Source organism: Cuculus canorus, chromosome 17 (assembly GCF_017976375.1).
Source record: "Cuculus canorus isolate bCucCan1 chromosome 17, bCucCan1.pri, whole genome shotgun sequence".
NCBI classification, from domain to species: Eukaryota; Metazoa; Chordata; class Aves; order Cuculiformes; family Cuculidae; genus Cuculus; species Cuculus canorus.
The window spans coordinates 6,521,334-6,537,779 of record NC_071417.1 but is presented as its reverse complement, the minus strand read 5'-3'; the positions used below and the strand labels follow the sequence as shown (position 1 = coordinate 6,537,779).

Sequence of the window (16,446 nt, the reverse complement as noted above, 5' to 3'; positions counted from 1 at the left end):
GCTGCTTGATGGTGCGCTGCTGCACTGGCCCGGCGTCTGCACACATTCAGGTTCTGGTGCTTGCTGGGCATGACTTCTGTAGGCAGTTCCTGTTCGCTGTGTTTGATCTGAGGTGGGCCTTTGGTGTATTATGTTCCAGGTGCTCTTCCAGGCTGTGGATAGTAACTGTGGATTAAGTGTGTGATGCTATCAAGCTAACACGGCTCAATGAAGATTTGTACACTTGTGCCATTAGCCTCCATCGCGCTATTGGCGTTTGGTTTCTGTTCAATATTGTGTGAATCTAAAATTTTACTGTTTCTTTTGTGTGTGTTTTTAATTTATGGAAATAAATTTTTCTGACAACCTTTCAGCTTTTTTTCAGGGCCTCCTTTAGGGTTGTGTCAATAAATACATGCATATAGAGGTGGAAGAAGTCAAATCTCCAAAGTCATAAACGCCGTTACATAACAGAGTGGGCTTTTGGTGAGGTGTGGAGCAGCAGTTCTAGTGTTCATTCATCCATACTGTACTGTACTTGAACAGAAACAGACCAGGAGCATTTTAAGCATGATCCTAGACCCTATACAGAGCAGTGAGACGGTATCCATCTTAAGGCAATGGCGAAGCAGGAGCCAGACAGCATGGGCAGCTCTCCTTGGCTCAGTACTGAGAGTCTCAAAGCAGGCTCAAGGCCAGGGATCCGTGTGTCTCCAAGGCATCAGGCTGATGTATTTAAGCCAAAGCCAAAACATAGACCATGAAAAAGCCCTATTAAGCATCTGTAATGATTATGCCAGAAAATAACTACCCCAAAAAATCTTGTGCATCACCCAGATTTTCAGTGCCTTGCTATTCAGCTGCATGCTGCTTTTGGCAGAACTAAGCTGGAGCTGCGTTTCCTCACTCTTGTGGTAACTGCATTCTCTGAAGCGCAGTATTAGGTGAGTCCTGCAGATGGCATGACAGCATTGGGTGAGTCCCATAGATGGCAGGAGAGCTCCAGTGAAGAAAGAAAAGCGGAGTGCTCTGAGACCTGAACAAGCATTCTGCTGTTCCCATGCTTCTCCACCTGGCTGCAACACAGCATGTGAGGAGTTTGCTCTGTTGCCACACTGGAACTTGCTCCGCTTACCATTTACCTCTCCTCTTTTTTTTCCAAGAAGCAGATGGGTTTGGATTTGCATCCTCTCTGTTGTTTGATTACCAAACAATGGGTAAATGAGGCGGATGACAGTCTGGGACAGGACCCACTGAATCTGAAACCCCTGCTGCTGGTCAGGGCACAGATTTGTTCTTTCTCAGGAAGTGAGAAGGGGAGGAGAAGGGTGACTGGAAGTGAAACAACAGGAAAGACAAGCTAGGCATGGAATGAACTGTTTAAACCCAGATACTCTCAGCAGAGTATTTCACAACAGCTTACTTTACTGCTGTCTCGCTTTGTTGGTTTTGGGTTTTTTTCTTTCCTTTACATAGCAGATACGTTGACATTATCGCTGTTGTAGCTGGCCTGTCTTCACTATTTGCCTCTGATTTATATGCCAGCAGAAGTCAGTACAACTGGAATACATGCAGCAAACAAGGGTGAAGGATGTTTGGGACTTTTTTAGTTAGCAGTCTCACCTTTTCCTTTTTCACAGGCCATAGGAGCAAAGCATGATTCACATTTGCAAACTGGAGTGAGCCTTGCCCAGGAACAGCCATCCCCTTTGAATCTTCATCCCCTAGCAGCCAACTTGGCTACCTGATATGTTCTGTTCAAAAGGCTCCTGGTCGTGTTCAGGCAATTTCTGCTTGTAAAACCAATGCTGTTTAAACGATAAACCATATTTTGACCCTTTATAGAATTATAGATTGAAAGGTACAAAGTACTATAAAATAATGATTGGCATTTTTGATGACTATTCATTGCTATAGTTCACCTTAAGGCTGCAAGCATCCAGCTCTGCTGGCTAATGGCTTAATGCATTAATATGTGAGAAAAACGTTTTGATTTATTAGTATAAATGCTTGGTTTAAGAAAGCAAATACATTCTTCCTAGTTAAAAGCAAAAAAACCTACTGATTCTGATAGCAACTCTATATGCAAGTCATATAGAATCACTGATCCTAGTTCTGTGCTGCAGGTTACATAGACTCGTCTGTGCTGTTCTAAACGATGCCATGGATGCTCCAACCAAGAAAGGGCTGGCATATGAGTGGTACTACATTATCATAAACAAAATCTGCTTTATACACAGAAGGACACAAAACTGCTCAGCACACGTTTCTAGAGACAACTCTTCCCTTACTGATCGATTTGGAGAGGTTGGATTTGCAGATGTCCTTGTTTCCAACATTGATGGCGGTGGTTGTGCCTTGCAGAGCCTCTGCATTAGCTGTCAGGCCAATGAGGATGCACAAATGTCTTGTTTGCAGAAGTCTAAGATGCCTACAAACCAGTAAGAAAGTATACACTTAAAGATTCTGTCAGCCTTAAAAGTAGTGAATGTAACAGTCTCCCATACTATTCGCTAAAACAGCAGAAGTGAGCTAAAAGTCCCCTTCCGAATTTCAGTTCTTTAACAACTTACACTCCCAGAACTCTAACTTAATTCTATGATCATCATTTATGTTAATGCAGATTTTCAGACCCAAAACCAGCTTGACCCTGGCTCATAGACCATTTCAGGTCTAGCGATAGTGAGATGCATACTTCATATAGCTTTCAGAGGAAAAAAGGAAAAGGCTATCCTTTAAGTTTACAAAAGGTCTTGATCTTAAGTTCTCTAGTGTGCTCTTTTTAAAAAGGAGATTATTTCACTTATTTTGAGGTTAATTCAAGAATTAAATATAAAATTTCTAATTTTCTTTCCAAGATTGGTATGTCCAAATGAACATTATATTCCCTTTTCTCTGATCTTTGAGTTTCCAAAGAACTGATCTTTGGAATTGAAGAGGAATGTTTCAGAGTGGGAGTAAACTAGTCCTACTTCAATAACCTCATATTGGCTCTGAAATATACTGTTATTCTGCTCCTGCAGAGCTCTGGTTTCAGTAATTCTGGACAGGAGTTGTAAGAGGCTCTAAATAGCTCCAGATATAGTGCTCCTCGGAAAATTGTTCCTAACAGCACTGTGTAGATCATTGTTCTCCATTCAGTCTAAACAGGAGGGCAATAGGTAAGCGCAGAAGGATCCCTGCTTTGCATTTTTTTCTAAGAAGTAAGAACTCTACCTGCAGGCGTACAATTAAACACCGATTCTGCCAGCTGAAAGAAAGACACTCCAAGAATTTCCTGATAGCTCATGTGACTTGCATGAACAAGGTACTGAGTAGCATCTTTGAAAAGCAGGTCACTTTCCCCATACTTCCATGACTGAAAGAGTTGGAATTCCGAATCCTGTCTGCCTCCCAGAGATTCCTAAACAGGAAAGAAAGAAGTTCCACAGTGTGGATTGTAAATAGCAAGGTTAAGATGTCAACCCTCAGTTTTACAGCAAGATCTAGCAGTAAAAAGGTTCTGCTTTCACTTAGTGCTCTCCTTATTTGTACAAAAGGATACAGTTTTGCAGTGGCTTATTTCTCAGCAAATGAATGACCACTGTGGAATGGCAAATGCTGCCAAAATGCCCCTTTAGAGAACCCATACTTATTTTCTCGATCTCCTATGAAGATTCTCAATTCTTTCCTAAAGGCACTTTATGTATTTAATATATAACACTTCTGATCTTGAAAAGGTTTTCAGCAGTTGTCCATAACCAGTGATAACCTGCTAGGTTTTTCCCTGTTCTCTGCTTTACCTGGGATTTCATGAGGAAGTCATAGATTTTCGTGACAGCAACTGGCCGAGTCATGACTGTGCTGGGGGGAACGGGGCCAAGGTTACAGCCTGCCCATTCTGTCACCGCAGCACGCGTTCCATCTGGACACAGGAGTTCAAAGTCAGGAGCGCTATAACCTTTTGCCCAACCAGAGCTGTCCAGATCTGAAAAGAAGATCAGGTGAAAGAAAACCCTTTTAAAAAAATGAAAGCAGAAGACAGGGTGAATCTCATGCAAAATGTTAAAAATGGAGGGGAAGAAGTTTAGTGAGAGTGTTCAACACATATGCAGCACGCTATGTGTTCCTTTCTCAGGAAGGCATGAGGAGCAGGGCAATGTTTGCACTGTGGAACCATGTCAGCTGCATCTATCAACTGAAAACTAATGTAACATTAAGGCATGCAGACAGCTTATCATGGCTCATCTTCATCTGTAACCAGACCACCCTCTGAAAACAAAGCGATGCAGCCTGCATGTCCTTTGCTTCCCTGGACAAACCACCCATTACTGCATGGATTCCTGTGGGTTTCCAGGCCCTTATAACTCTACTTGACTTTAGAGAGATTCCTTTCTTAGAGAACACTCTTCTGTTACTGAAGTTGCCTACATTAGAATTTCAGGGGGCTCTGTCAGGCTGAACAAAATGTGGGTTCCCCTGCTTCTCACTTCTGTGGAAAGGCATCACTTAAGAGACTGAGGAGATTTAATCTAACGTAACCAAAACAAATAATAAAATCCAATTGCTAGATATTTGCAAAGATCAGTGTTTCCCAGAGGAAATTAAATGGTTCACAGTGTAATAACAACATTTTTTAGAAACTGTGAAAGGAAACACAATTTGCAGTGTTTTTACCTATTAAGCTATTTGGACTGTTTATTCCTCAAGTGCCTGTGAATCAACATGAGGAAGCTTCCGTGTCATGGTGAAGCCACAGAATATCTCCTTGCACAAACAGCTCACAGCATTGCCCTTATCTGCCATTTTCATTCTTGAAACCCCAGTTAAAAACAGTGAGTATATGCACCACGGCTGCCTATGGGAGGAGGTCTGCTGGGGAAAATTACTTGATTTTTAAAGCTTTGACTTTCAAAAAATCAACGCTGTCTCCAAGGATGATCACGCCATCACAACACCCCTCGATCTCTGCGCTCACTGACTTTTCCTCTTTCCTCTCTAGAACTGAGTAGTATCTGAACTTTGAGCTTTACTGAACACCCACATGCAGAAAGGTTCTTCCCCTTTTCCAGTCAAAACCACAACTTCGTGGACCTAGATTAATCCTGTATAAGTTGATCCTCATGAGCAATGGTCATGTGTGGAAAGTAACTGGTGCTAATGAACATTCTCAAAGGAAAAGAGAATATTTGCATCTCACTCTCTATGTTCTGGAGTAGGTTAGAGTGTTCCAGGAAAGCTACATCTCCGAAGCTTCTTCCACTGGGATTGCCAACTAGGCACCTAGTGCAGGAAAGAAAACATGACATTGTAAGAGACAGCCACTACACAATGACTGGTGGTTGGACAGCCATCTGAAGCTGAAACGGGAGTGGCTGGAAGCAGCCCTCTCATCCGTAATTACATGGTGTTGTACGGAACAAGTGGTGAGACATCAGTATAGGTCCTGGTGGACAGTGTTCACATATTTGATCAGACAATCCCTTTCATCCCTTAAAGCAGCTCTCAAATTAAAGCCGTGGCACGATGTCCATGCAGCCTCACCTGTGCCTAGCCAGGAAAGAGAATGTGATTCAACTAAATGTGCTATATGTATTTATAAAAGCGCCTTGATCTTTAACACTCTTCTCTGCCTCTGTCTTCAACTATTTATTTTATTTAGTATCTCCAGTCTATTCAATTACCTCTTGTACCTTAGACTGCTTCTTACCACATCACCTCTGCTCTCTGACCATCCAACTATCTTCTATCCCATACCTTTAATGAGTCAGTACCAGTGCTCTAAGCTTTACATGTTTGGAAGCATTGTCTTGCTCTGGAAATGTTTTCATGGCTGTTTTACATCACCAATCAGCTGAACATCCCATAGCAACTATAATTAAAACAAAATACACGCTAGCAAAAGTTATATGGTCAGTTGCTTAACAGAACTCCAAAGAAAACCATCAGCAAAATAACAAGCCAACTCTGGATATTGCTCTGCGCTCCCGACTGACAGCTTACCTGAGAGCTCCCATATTGCCGTAGTAACGTTCGTTGTGACTCGCAGCACACCTGCTGGATATTCGAGCCCCTTCCACCTCACTGTCTCCAATGCACACCTTGCATAGGTTTCCATCTGCTCCTGGCATGCAGCCCTTCCAAAAGTAATTCTGGTAAACTGAGGAGAGAAACCGAGGTGAAGTTAAGGCAAGATATTCCAGAGGTTCTGCATGCATGGGAAAAGACAGGAATGGGATTCCATCCTCATAGCTAGTAAGAAGAGAGCTGGATGGTGTGAAGGATCACAGACAGTCAGACAGGAGGAAGAGGTGCTTCAACACCCTCTGAGGCTGCCATCGTCACTTGCTGGTCAAATCCTCACGGCCCCATCACCATTTTTACTGCTAAATTTGGGGCTTCAGATTCCATGGCCTAGTCAACAGACAACCCAGAGCAGTCCTTACCAGAGCCAACGTCACAGTTCTCAGTATCATTCCCCACAGCTCCTGCTGTGTATCTGGAAAGAAGTAGCCATCCACCAGGACTATAAAGGTGACTGTGGCAGGATCTCCTTCCCCTAAGATTATGGATGTTAATCTGTTTGGCATTTTTCTTAGCTAGTGCAACAGCATAAACTGGTGGCAGTGCTGTAAAAAAATGACAACAACCAGTTATAATAGGGCAATTAAATATTCCAGACAGGTTCGGCTCCCCTCTTCCCTTCCTCATCCTGTCATGATATCCTCAGTTAAGGCAGAGGATCTGCATTCTTTGCTTAGCCACAGAGCTCTTGCCCTAGCTGTCCAGTGTTATCTGTAAAAGCTCCTACTGAACATGCTCAACAATTTCTTTCCCAAACCAACATGCAGATACATTCCTACACAAATCCTAGAGGCAGTCTCAGGAAAATCTAAGCCTTTTGCCTTCTCAGAGTTGTCCTGTTACCTTTGCGCTTAAGATTAATCAGCTTCCTTGTTTCCTCCATGCTCTTAGCAGCTGAAGCACAATCTCCCCCTAGAGAGGAGAGATAACCATTAAGGATTTTGTGACCGCTGTCATTCCTATTGCAGGGCAGCACTCATCAAAACCCTTGCAACCCTCTTGAGCTATGTCAGCATGTTTGTCCCTTTTACAGAGAGACAGAATAAACAGCCAGACAAAAACCTAGAACCAGCTTGTGGAAGAGCTGGGAAAGAATATTTTGACATAATAATGACTCCTGCTCCCATCACAAAACATCATGAGCTGTGGAAATGTAACTATTCTTAATGGGTTTTGATCCTCTCCCTTATGTTAAGGTCACTTGAGAACTTACCGTAACATTCTGCAGCTACAGGCACCAGTCCACACTTCCCTGCAATGTAGACATGTGTCGCGTCCAGTGTGACTGCATCAGCCTCACTACTCTGCCAACAGCATTACAGAAAATAACAAAACCAGGATTTGCATGAACTGTGTAACCACGCAGCTGTACTTCCCCACCAGCTGAAATTCCCCTGCATAAATTGCCTCTCATTCTCACTAGTTGCTCCAGTGTATAAGCTGGTTTTCCTCTTATTCAGCTCACACATGGACATAAACACCTTGTGAGGTCTTACTTTATACTCTGACCAGAGGAACTCTCCTACCTTAATCATTTCAATGCAGTTGGTCATGGAAGTTGCTTGGACACAGACTAATGGGTCAGATTTGATGCTCAGTGCCCACTCCTCACATTTGTGAAGCTCCGCGTCACTGATGCAACACCAGCGCACAACACTGTTGTCCAAAGAGCTCCCTGCAGTAGAAGGAAGGCACACAGTGAGATCATGTCACCTACACACTGATCTGTTCTTTGTTAAGAAGACATCTAGATCTATGCGCTTGTGGCTGGCAGCGAGGAATAACATGGAAAGAGAACTTTTTCTTCCCTTTCCTTAGCTACAGTCCTCCAGAAGGGTTCTCACCTTCATGGCCGAGTCCCTTTAGGAGAGCTACATAATCCAGACCAAGGACATAGGCAAGCTCTAGCTGCTCTTCCAGAAGCTGCAGGTACTGAGTGGCATCCCGAAATAGCAAGTTCTTTCCCCCGAAGAGTGCTGAACTGAAGAGTTCAAACCTGGCTCTTTCCTTTCCTTTTCGCCCAAAGAGGCGCTAGGACAAGAACAACACTTTTAATTGCAAGAGACCTGCTTATCCTTCCAGTGATAGAGAGCCTTATTCTCCCTTCCCTTCATATCAGTGGTTTGTCACACAGCACTCAGGCTTCTGCTATCTCTCACACTGGGACAAAGCCCACAGTGAACGGGTTCCAGCCTTAAAAGCATTAAATGATTCAATTTTTTTAAGAATTTAATTTTCACACTAGCTATAAATTTATCAAGCAATAAGGCAAAGTGGGTGGTAATGGAAGAAAAGCCTGTGTCTGAAGATATACAGCTTATAACATCCACTCACCTGGATCATGGTAAGAAATTTGGTGGTGATCTTCTGGAAGTTGTGGCGAGTGACAATGCCACGGCCAGGCCCTTTGCCCAAGTTACAAGCGCTGTATTCAGTCAGCTCAGCTGTGGACCCATCAGGACATAAAAGTTCATATTCCTGCAGTTCTGACTCTGAAACAACAGGACATTCATGAATCTATGAAGTGAGGCGTGACTTGGCAGCAGGCACAGAGGTGGAAGGGGAAACATTTTTCAGAGGAGGTTGCTGAAGATTACTATGCAAGCATGGCAGTGCAAGAAGCACACCTGGGAAAGTTGGGTATGCTTTTAACAAAAAGAGGGAGCTCAGCCAGAGGGACTCCAAAATACTCTTTAAACTGTATCCCTATAAATATGTTTGTTTGAAAATACTTACCTGTAAATACCACTGCCAATCACCTCCAAAAATCTCAATACAGAACTCCACTAAGTTTAAAAACACAAACCAGGTATGCAGGAATTGCACATTTTCGCAGCTTGGTAAACTGAATTTTGAAAGGAATCTCATAATTCAGGCAGTGCAAAATCTAACACACAGCTGCATCAGAGACTCCAGGCTAAAGAAATCACCTGCTTATAAACATCTGTCTGCTCCCATTCAAGAATCTCTTGCAAGAAATTATCGCTCACTTCCTCTTTCCTTTTGTTTCCTTATAACTTGTGTGGACAGCCAAGAAACATCACTGAACTGCTTGCAGAGATTGAATTTGCCCTGTAAACAACAAAATATAGGCATATCCCCCAAGTTCCCACGCAGGAAAGAGCACAGCCAGAGATTAAAAGGAATCCGATTATTTAGGATTACCTGTGGCACTTATAATTGTTAAATGATCCAAAAAGGCAACATCTGCCACTCCATTCTTCAAGCACCTGCAGGAGGGCAAATGCTATTCTATTAACATGTCACTTGGCTTTTCCTCCCTCACAAGTTCTTTTTCCCCAGAGGTAAATTCAGTAGAAGTATCAGAGAGCTCACCTGAATGCTCCCTCAGAGTCATAGAAAGGTTCGTTACTGCTTGTCTCACAGAAGTGGTTCTTGTCTCTGACATACGATTTTTGTCCTTCACAGAGAGCGCACAATCGAGGAGCAGCAACACCAACCCCAGGGATGCAACTTGCATTGAAATATTCGCTGATTACTGCAGAAGGAGGAGGACAAGAGTCAGACAGGAAAAAATGGAAGAAAAAGGGGCCAAAATTATCATGGGCATAAGTTGGACTACAGTACTTTAGAAAATAAAAATAAATCAGCAAATGCAAGTTCATTGTCTGAACTTCAAATCTGGAACATATGATGGACACACTGATCAAATTTTGCTTGGTTGAAACCACCCCATGCTGGCTACATTGCAGAGATTTGTTTCCTGTTGCATACAGAACACAAAGATTTCCTGGTTCAGTCACTTTGAGATCACTAGAAAAGTTCTGAAAAGACTTAAGAGTCAGTATCAAACTCACTCCAAAAGGAAGTCTCAGTCACAAAGCCCTTCAGTTTCCACACAGCTCACTTCACTCTATAACACATCTGCTTGCATTTCCCTCACACTTGCTGAGGGCAGAGACATAGCCCTACAGCTCCTATCACCCACCTTGGCTCAGAGGTTGTGCCTCATCCCAGGAAAGATCATTTCTTGCAAGGAGAAAGCCAAGTGGAATATTCCAGCCTGATGTCCATCTGGCTCCATTGTGGCAGCTGCGTGCACCTCGTAGCCGCTGGATATCCAGAGTTCCTCGCTTAGCAATGGCCACAGAAAACACACAGTTTCCTGTGATAGGACAAAATATGTAACAGCAATAGCTAAATCCCAATTTGGCAGCTTCCATCTGCGTACAGGAGATCAACTACTTCTGCGAACATGGCTAAGGAAAAAAAAATCTTGGACATACGAAACAGATACTCATGCTAGGAACTTTACCATGTACTGGTTACTTGGCACCTTGTCAAACTGAGCAATGCAAGTGATGTGCAAAGCGAGAACATAAAAACCTGGGCTTGCAAGATCATCCAGCTCAATCATCCAATGCAATTGCTTCTAAAGAATTTTGAACATTTGTGTCACAGTGCTTAGGTACTGTAATGGGAAGAACTGCAATGTCTTAGCCTCACAACATGCTTATCACGTGAAATATATCAGTTCCACTATGATTTCATGGTTCTTAAGCAAAACCAAAATTCACTTCTGTCCTCATACCATCCCTTTATTAGTCTCTTCCTACATCCATCTGTTAATTTGGCTTTCTTCTCAGATTCATGTCCCTTTTTGATTTTGGCTCAGACTCATTGACTTATAAATTGTTCATTGCACAGACTCTCCAGGAATGAAGAGGAATCTTACCATAACAAGATTCTCCACTTTACATTCTTGTCTCTTCAGGGTGAGAAAGAGGGAATTAATCCATGAGACAAGCTAATCTCTTACAGAAACACTATTTTATCTTCAGTTACACAGTAAAGAGAACAGTATAAGAACTGGCATAGCTGGAATAAAACCCTTCTTATTCCAGACGAGATGTGGCACTGCAGCACACTAGTGCTGCGGGCAAGGGCAGATGCAGAGATACAGACATTTTTTCAAGAATTCTTGAGCTTTGCCTTTCACTGCACAGCAATTCATCAGCCACAACACCAGTACAGCTTATTCTTTTGCTTTATGAACCTACCTTGATCATAGATCTCCTTTGCCACCACTGTCAAACCATATAGCTTCACAGCAGAGTAAACATCTCCAGCATCCAAGGAGGCAGCATCTGCTTTATTCACCTTAAAAACAACAGCAAAACCATCAAAATAAGTGTGTTTACAGGGAAACAAACAGAGCAGCTTCAAGAGCAGAGTTTCTGCCTGAGAAGTAGCAACCAGTGATTTTCACAAGCACTTGCTTTGTTTTTAACTGAATCTCTGCTACTAAGCACACTGAAATGTTAGCAATGAAGGCTGCTACAGCTTCAAAAGATACCTGATCTTTTCCAGTAACATCTTTTCTCACCTCTTCTTTGTGCCTTCCATTCCAAAAGCAAAAGTCTGATGCCAAGTGAAGAAAAAGCCCACCCCTATTTCCTCCTACGGCTCCCCAGAGACTCCAAATCCTTATTAAGAGTTCTACTGCCTATGATCTTTCCATAACCCAGAAAGGGGAACTGAAATCTATTAACAAGAGTTGTAGGACTGAAATAAAACACAAAATAAACTATTTTATATGCAAAAATGCTTTGCTCTTTACTTCAGAAAAGACTAGCTAGGGTGTAAAAATAGCAAGGAAGAAAGGGAAGAGATAATATTCATCATAGTCAGAGTAGGACCAAAACCCACAAGCAATGAGAATGCTCTGAGCAAATTTTAATTTAGTATTTTGGTTTTGTTCGCTTCTTGCCACAATGACTGCAAGGATATTAGCTGGGTAAAATATTACATCTAGTAGAATGCTCATGGATTTTAATTCTTACTTCCCAACCTACTGCATACTTTGTTACAAATGCAATATCATCACTTCACTATCATTTTATTCTCCCACAGATTCTGTTGACCAGTTACTTCCTCAAAAGAAGATTTGGACTCAAAATACTTTTTAAGAATCTCTGTGAACTCACCCTGATTTTGTCAATGCAGTCATACGTGTTGTGGGCTCGGATGCAAGAAATCCTAGTAAATGAATTGGCAGTAGCAAGGGGCAGCACAGCCATAAGCGCTTTAGACAGTTCAGCACACTTCCTCTGTTCTAGGTCAGAAAGGGTGCACCATCGGAATTTCTTCCCTGTAGGATCATAAAAGAAGTGAAGATTTGCAGGATTTAGTGGGAAAAAAACCTCAGTTTCAGACCTTCTGGAAGAGGCAGGCTATTTCATTTAACTTCATGAGTCAGTTGATTTTGCTTAGTAACCCTCCCTTACCCACATACGGGCACCCAAGAGAACTGCCCAAGCACTCTGACCAAGACTGGTTTTGCCCAGCTAGGAGGTCAATGAACGTTCGTTGTCGAGTCTTTACTGTATCTCTGCTACCTCTCGATCGGCAGCAACAAACTAGTTTTTAGGCAGATTTTTAAAGAATTAGCAATTACTATGGCACAATCTTTTGCTTCAGAATCTTCCTTGCTTCTTTTTGCCACCCAAAATGAGGAAATAAAGGCAATAACACCTTGTTGGTGATGGTATGTTTTTCTTTTGGGGTAGCCAGAAGAGGTACGGCACTTACTATGCAGGGTGACCTTGCTACATCTTTCTGTTACCAGACTGCAGTTTTTCCTCATAACAAGCCAGCTGTGGTGTGACCTTACCAGAGCACAGACCTTCTACTCTTGGTGTAAACAAGCATTCCTCAAGGTTTATCAGTTTTACTGCTGTCAGATGTGTCCTTGGTTATCAATACAAGCCATTCTTTTAACCTTCGCTCTGCTGTTTCCTATGTGTTTGCACATACACATACTCCTAAGGATATTTTATCCACACCAATCTTAATAGTTCGTAGAGAGTCAGAACTGAGCCTGCAGAGGAACAAGCAGCATGGAGGGATGAACTATTCAATTATCAGGTCTTTTTCCAGCTGAAAACTAAGTAACTGATAAAAAAAAAAACACCCCAAACCGTGCCATCAGAAAGAGTGAAAATGCAATTACAAGTAAGGGAGAAGGTGAGACCTCCTTTTCCAGGAGAAGCCAGGAGCTTGGTTGGTTTGAACTGACTATGCAGCTACATCCTAAGCATTTCAGACATCAACAAAATTTCCTCTTTTGCTTTAGGATCCAATTATTCCAGCTTGGATAATCTATAATGTACTCGTTTGTATTCTTTCGATTTAATTCCTTCTACTCTGAAAAATATCATCATATACATCTCAAGAACATACTATGCATTTAAGGAGGAAAAAAGTGATTATTACATGTGAAAACAGCATGCAATTACGTAACTTGAGAGAATCTTATCCCATGTAATGAAACCAGGACTGAATGCATAGAAAACACAACAACATCTCTAACACTGTCACTCCCAAATGTTTAAGTATTTGTCTCACTGGTTATCTTTTTATATATAAAAAACCTCAAACTAATGCCTAGAATAAATAACGTTCACAGTTAAAACAATGAAGCTTTTATTTCTTCGAACATAACATCAGACACCAGTACTCCACTTGTTTTGACATTAATTCAGTGCAATTCCAAAAATAATCCATTGTGGTTTTAGAGGAGGGCAGCTTGAAGTACACTAATTCATTTTGACAGCATCAATGAGTATGCAGATCTCAACTATTCAAAGGAAATAAATCTTCCCCGAGCTACTAAGAAACCAGTGTATCAAGCTGTTTCCAAACTAACAGGGTCACCATCTGCCAATGATCAACCAGGAAAAACACAGGCAAACGGAAACCACAAGCAGAGTTCTAGCTGCAGCTTTGCAAAGAAAAAAAGCAAACCCAAAACATACATTAGAGTTTTTATCCTAGTCACCCATCCAGAGGTCACCTTTCTCCTTCCCTCTATGCATCAGCCTTACCTGAAGACAGCAAAGTGAAGATCATTAGGACAATTAAAATCACTGTCTTCATGATTGCAGCAGTCCAGCAAGGATCCTCTCTCTATCCTGACGCTCTGCATTCTCATACCAGGAATTCCACAGTGATGAACCAAGCTTCTAGAAGATAACAAAGGGGGATTGGACATCAATAAAGATAAAACAAGATTTAAGAAAAAACAAACTGCCAGGGGATGGTGTATCCATGTGTGCTAAGAAGCAAGAGACAGTGTCCTATTCCTGTCCACAGGTGGAAAATACTTTTGCATTTTCTGCTTTGCTATGAACAGACATAGGAAGAAACGTAAGCCTCTTCTTTTGAAATAAATTGTGCTTCTCCTATTTCAAAAGGCACCAAAATGCGCTTGGGACATAGATAAGATTCATATCTACCTTACAAAAAAGGTACCTAAAGCTAAGTGAACTGTCCCACCTGCTGAACATATCTCTACAGAATACTGAAGGGTCCTTCTTGCTCTATTTTTCCACCTGATAATGGTTTATCTGCTAGTTAATTTTAAACAAAAAGTAATTCTTTGCCTCCCTAAGAATTCAGAAGAGAACTGTGATGCTCTTGACTTTGTTAATTCTCTGCATTCCATTCTAGCACAGCAGTCTCGCTGTGCTAGAAATAAGCACACTGGCTTATTTCCCTGTTTTCTATCACTTAGTCTGGAGTATTACTTCTTAATTACTCTACGGCAGCCATGATTAACAGCATTAACTCTACAGTAGGACATACTCCCCATATTTATATGTATAAAAGCAGAAGTGTTCATACTGGACTAGTCTGATGATAGATAAAATATTACTAGTATGCTTTCATCTTACCTGTCCAGAAAAGAATTGGCTATTCCAAGAGTCTTGGAGGAAGAAATTCTTTTTCCTAGTTTTGTTTTCCTTCCTCATCTCATAGATTTTCTTAGTAATTTCTCTGCTTCGTGTATTTTGCCAATACTTGCCCCAGATTTCTTTGGTTGCCTTATGTACTCTTCCCTAGTAATTCACAGTACTTATTCCCCACTTGCCTCTTTTGCATTCACATACATAGATCCCATTGCTTATCTCTGCATTCTATGAGTTCCCTGACTAGGTCTGCAACATTTGTTGAGGCGTTAGGTTTCCACTAATCCGATCACAGAAGGAGTTATGTTTCTCACTACTTCCTGAACTGCCTGAGCAAACGTTCTCAAGTCCTAAGATCTCCATCCTCTCCTTTGCTAAGAGAACAACTGGGTATTATCCTACCCTTGGACCTTGCTCACCTGCACAGGGCTAGCACAGCTCAATACACTTTGGGGAGCAAGTTTAATTCCTCAATGAGCACAGTCCATAAAATCTTCTGATACAATATGTTATCAGATGTTAAAAAAAAAAAAAAGTAAGAACAAAACATGTGATAAAAGTAATTTTTAAACAGTTAAAGGTCCACATATTTACTTTTCATTCCAGGGAGACAGATGAGATTGAGACAGATCATTAATCAGTTCAGTCGATGTCGCTTAAGACACACCACAAACAAGTGTGTTCTGTTTAACTACACCTTCAGCTCTAAACAACTCCTGAATCACACCCGGGGAAACCAGTCCATCAGCCCCCCCAGCAGCAGGTAGCTCCTGCAACACTTGTAGCAAAGCACTGAATAGGATCAAATCCCTCCTTCTTTGAGGCTTTACTTCCTGCCCATCCTACCATTATGTGATAATGGCCCAGGATGTATGTGCATCCCAACAACTCAGTCAGCTAATATAATTACTATTAGATGAAGGCTGCATCTGGATCTCTGCTCAAATTTTACATATTTAAAGATAAAAGGCTTTTCTGTAAATTCCTGTGATACATAGACAGGTATTACATTGCTGTCTGTGATGATTTGAAAAAGGGCAGAATGATGTGAAGATGTTGTTGACTACATTTAGGTCTGGTCAGGAGAACAAACATTAGTCACAAAAGTAAAGTAATCAGATCTGCCAAGAGGACCATGTCCTAAAGCACCAAGAATGTGGAAACGGTGACAGGACTCTGGAATTGTTTTCCTACTAACTCACCCTATGAAACTACCCCCTGCCACTGTCAAAGAATGGTAATTACCTACTTCCCACCAGTGCAGCACCTGCGTGTCTATCTAGGGATGCATCTGAGAGGATGGAAGCCAAATAATCTATAAAATCCCTCTTGTGCTGCTCGAATCCAGGCAAGGGTCACCACAGTCGGAACAGATCTGACAACTCGCGTGCAGGAACAGCGCTGCCTTTGTCCCACATCACATCCACCCTCAGTACAACCCTGCCCTGACACCCCTGGGGCTCCCACACCTGTGGCCAAGGGCTTACCTGCTCCTCAACAGACACACCGAGAGGTGGCCGAACCCCAACCACCTCATCCTCGGCTCCATAAGCAGTGCTGTCCTCAAACCCTGCCTCCCTCTGAGGAGCACCTTTGTCCTGACCCCACACCCGCTTTGTGGAGCGGCCTTAACCCCACACCACGTACCCTCAGGGACAGCCTTGTCCCCCCCACCATGTACCCTCAGAGACAG

General features: G+C 42.2%; 1 protein-coding gene across 4 annotated transcripts; it reads right to left on the bottom strand.

The window, feature by feature from the left end:
* Positions 1-94: 94 nt before the first annotated feature.
* Positions 95-16,221, bottom strand: LOC104068434 (serotransferrin-B). Of its 4 annotated transcripts, none has more exons than XM_009571311.2 (18): positions 15,999-16,206; positions 13,890-14,027; positions 11,991-12,154; positions 11,064-11,163; positions 9,992-10,168; positions 9,379-9,541; positions 9,208-9,272; positions 8,377-8,534; positions 7,887-8,073; positions 7,569-7,717; positions 7,256-7,346; positions 6,886-6,954; positions 6,405-6,587; positions 5,962-6,118; positions 5,159-5,241; positions 3,762-3,946; positions 3,196-3,382; positions 95-2,410 (listed from the first exon to the last, which is right to left on the bottom strand). In XM_009571311.2, the coding sequence occupies exons 2-18, from the start codon at positions 13,939-13,941 to the stop codon at positions 2,361-2,363; spliced, it is 2,220 nt and encodes a 739-aa protein (XP_009569606.2). In that variant the 5' UTR covers positions 13,942-14,027; positions 15,999-16,206; the 3' UTR covers positions 95-2,360. The 4 variants fall into 4 exon arrangements, with proteins under 4 accessions (XP_009569606.2, XP_053938275.1, XP_053938276.1 ...); XM_054082300.1 differs by having other exon boundaries at positions 16,003-16,206; XM_054082301.1 differs by lacking the exon at positions 15,999-16,206 and adding an exon at positions 14,739-14,847.
* Positions 16,222-16,446: the final 225 nt, after the last annotated feature.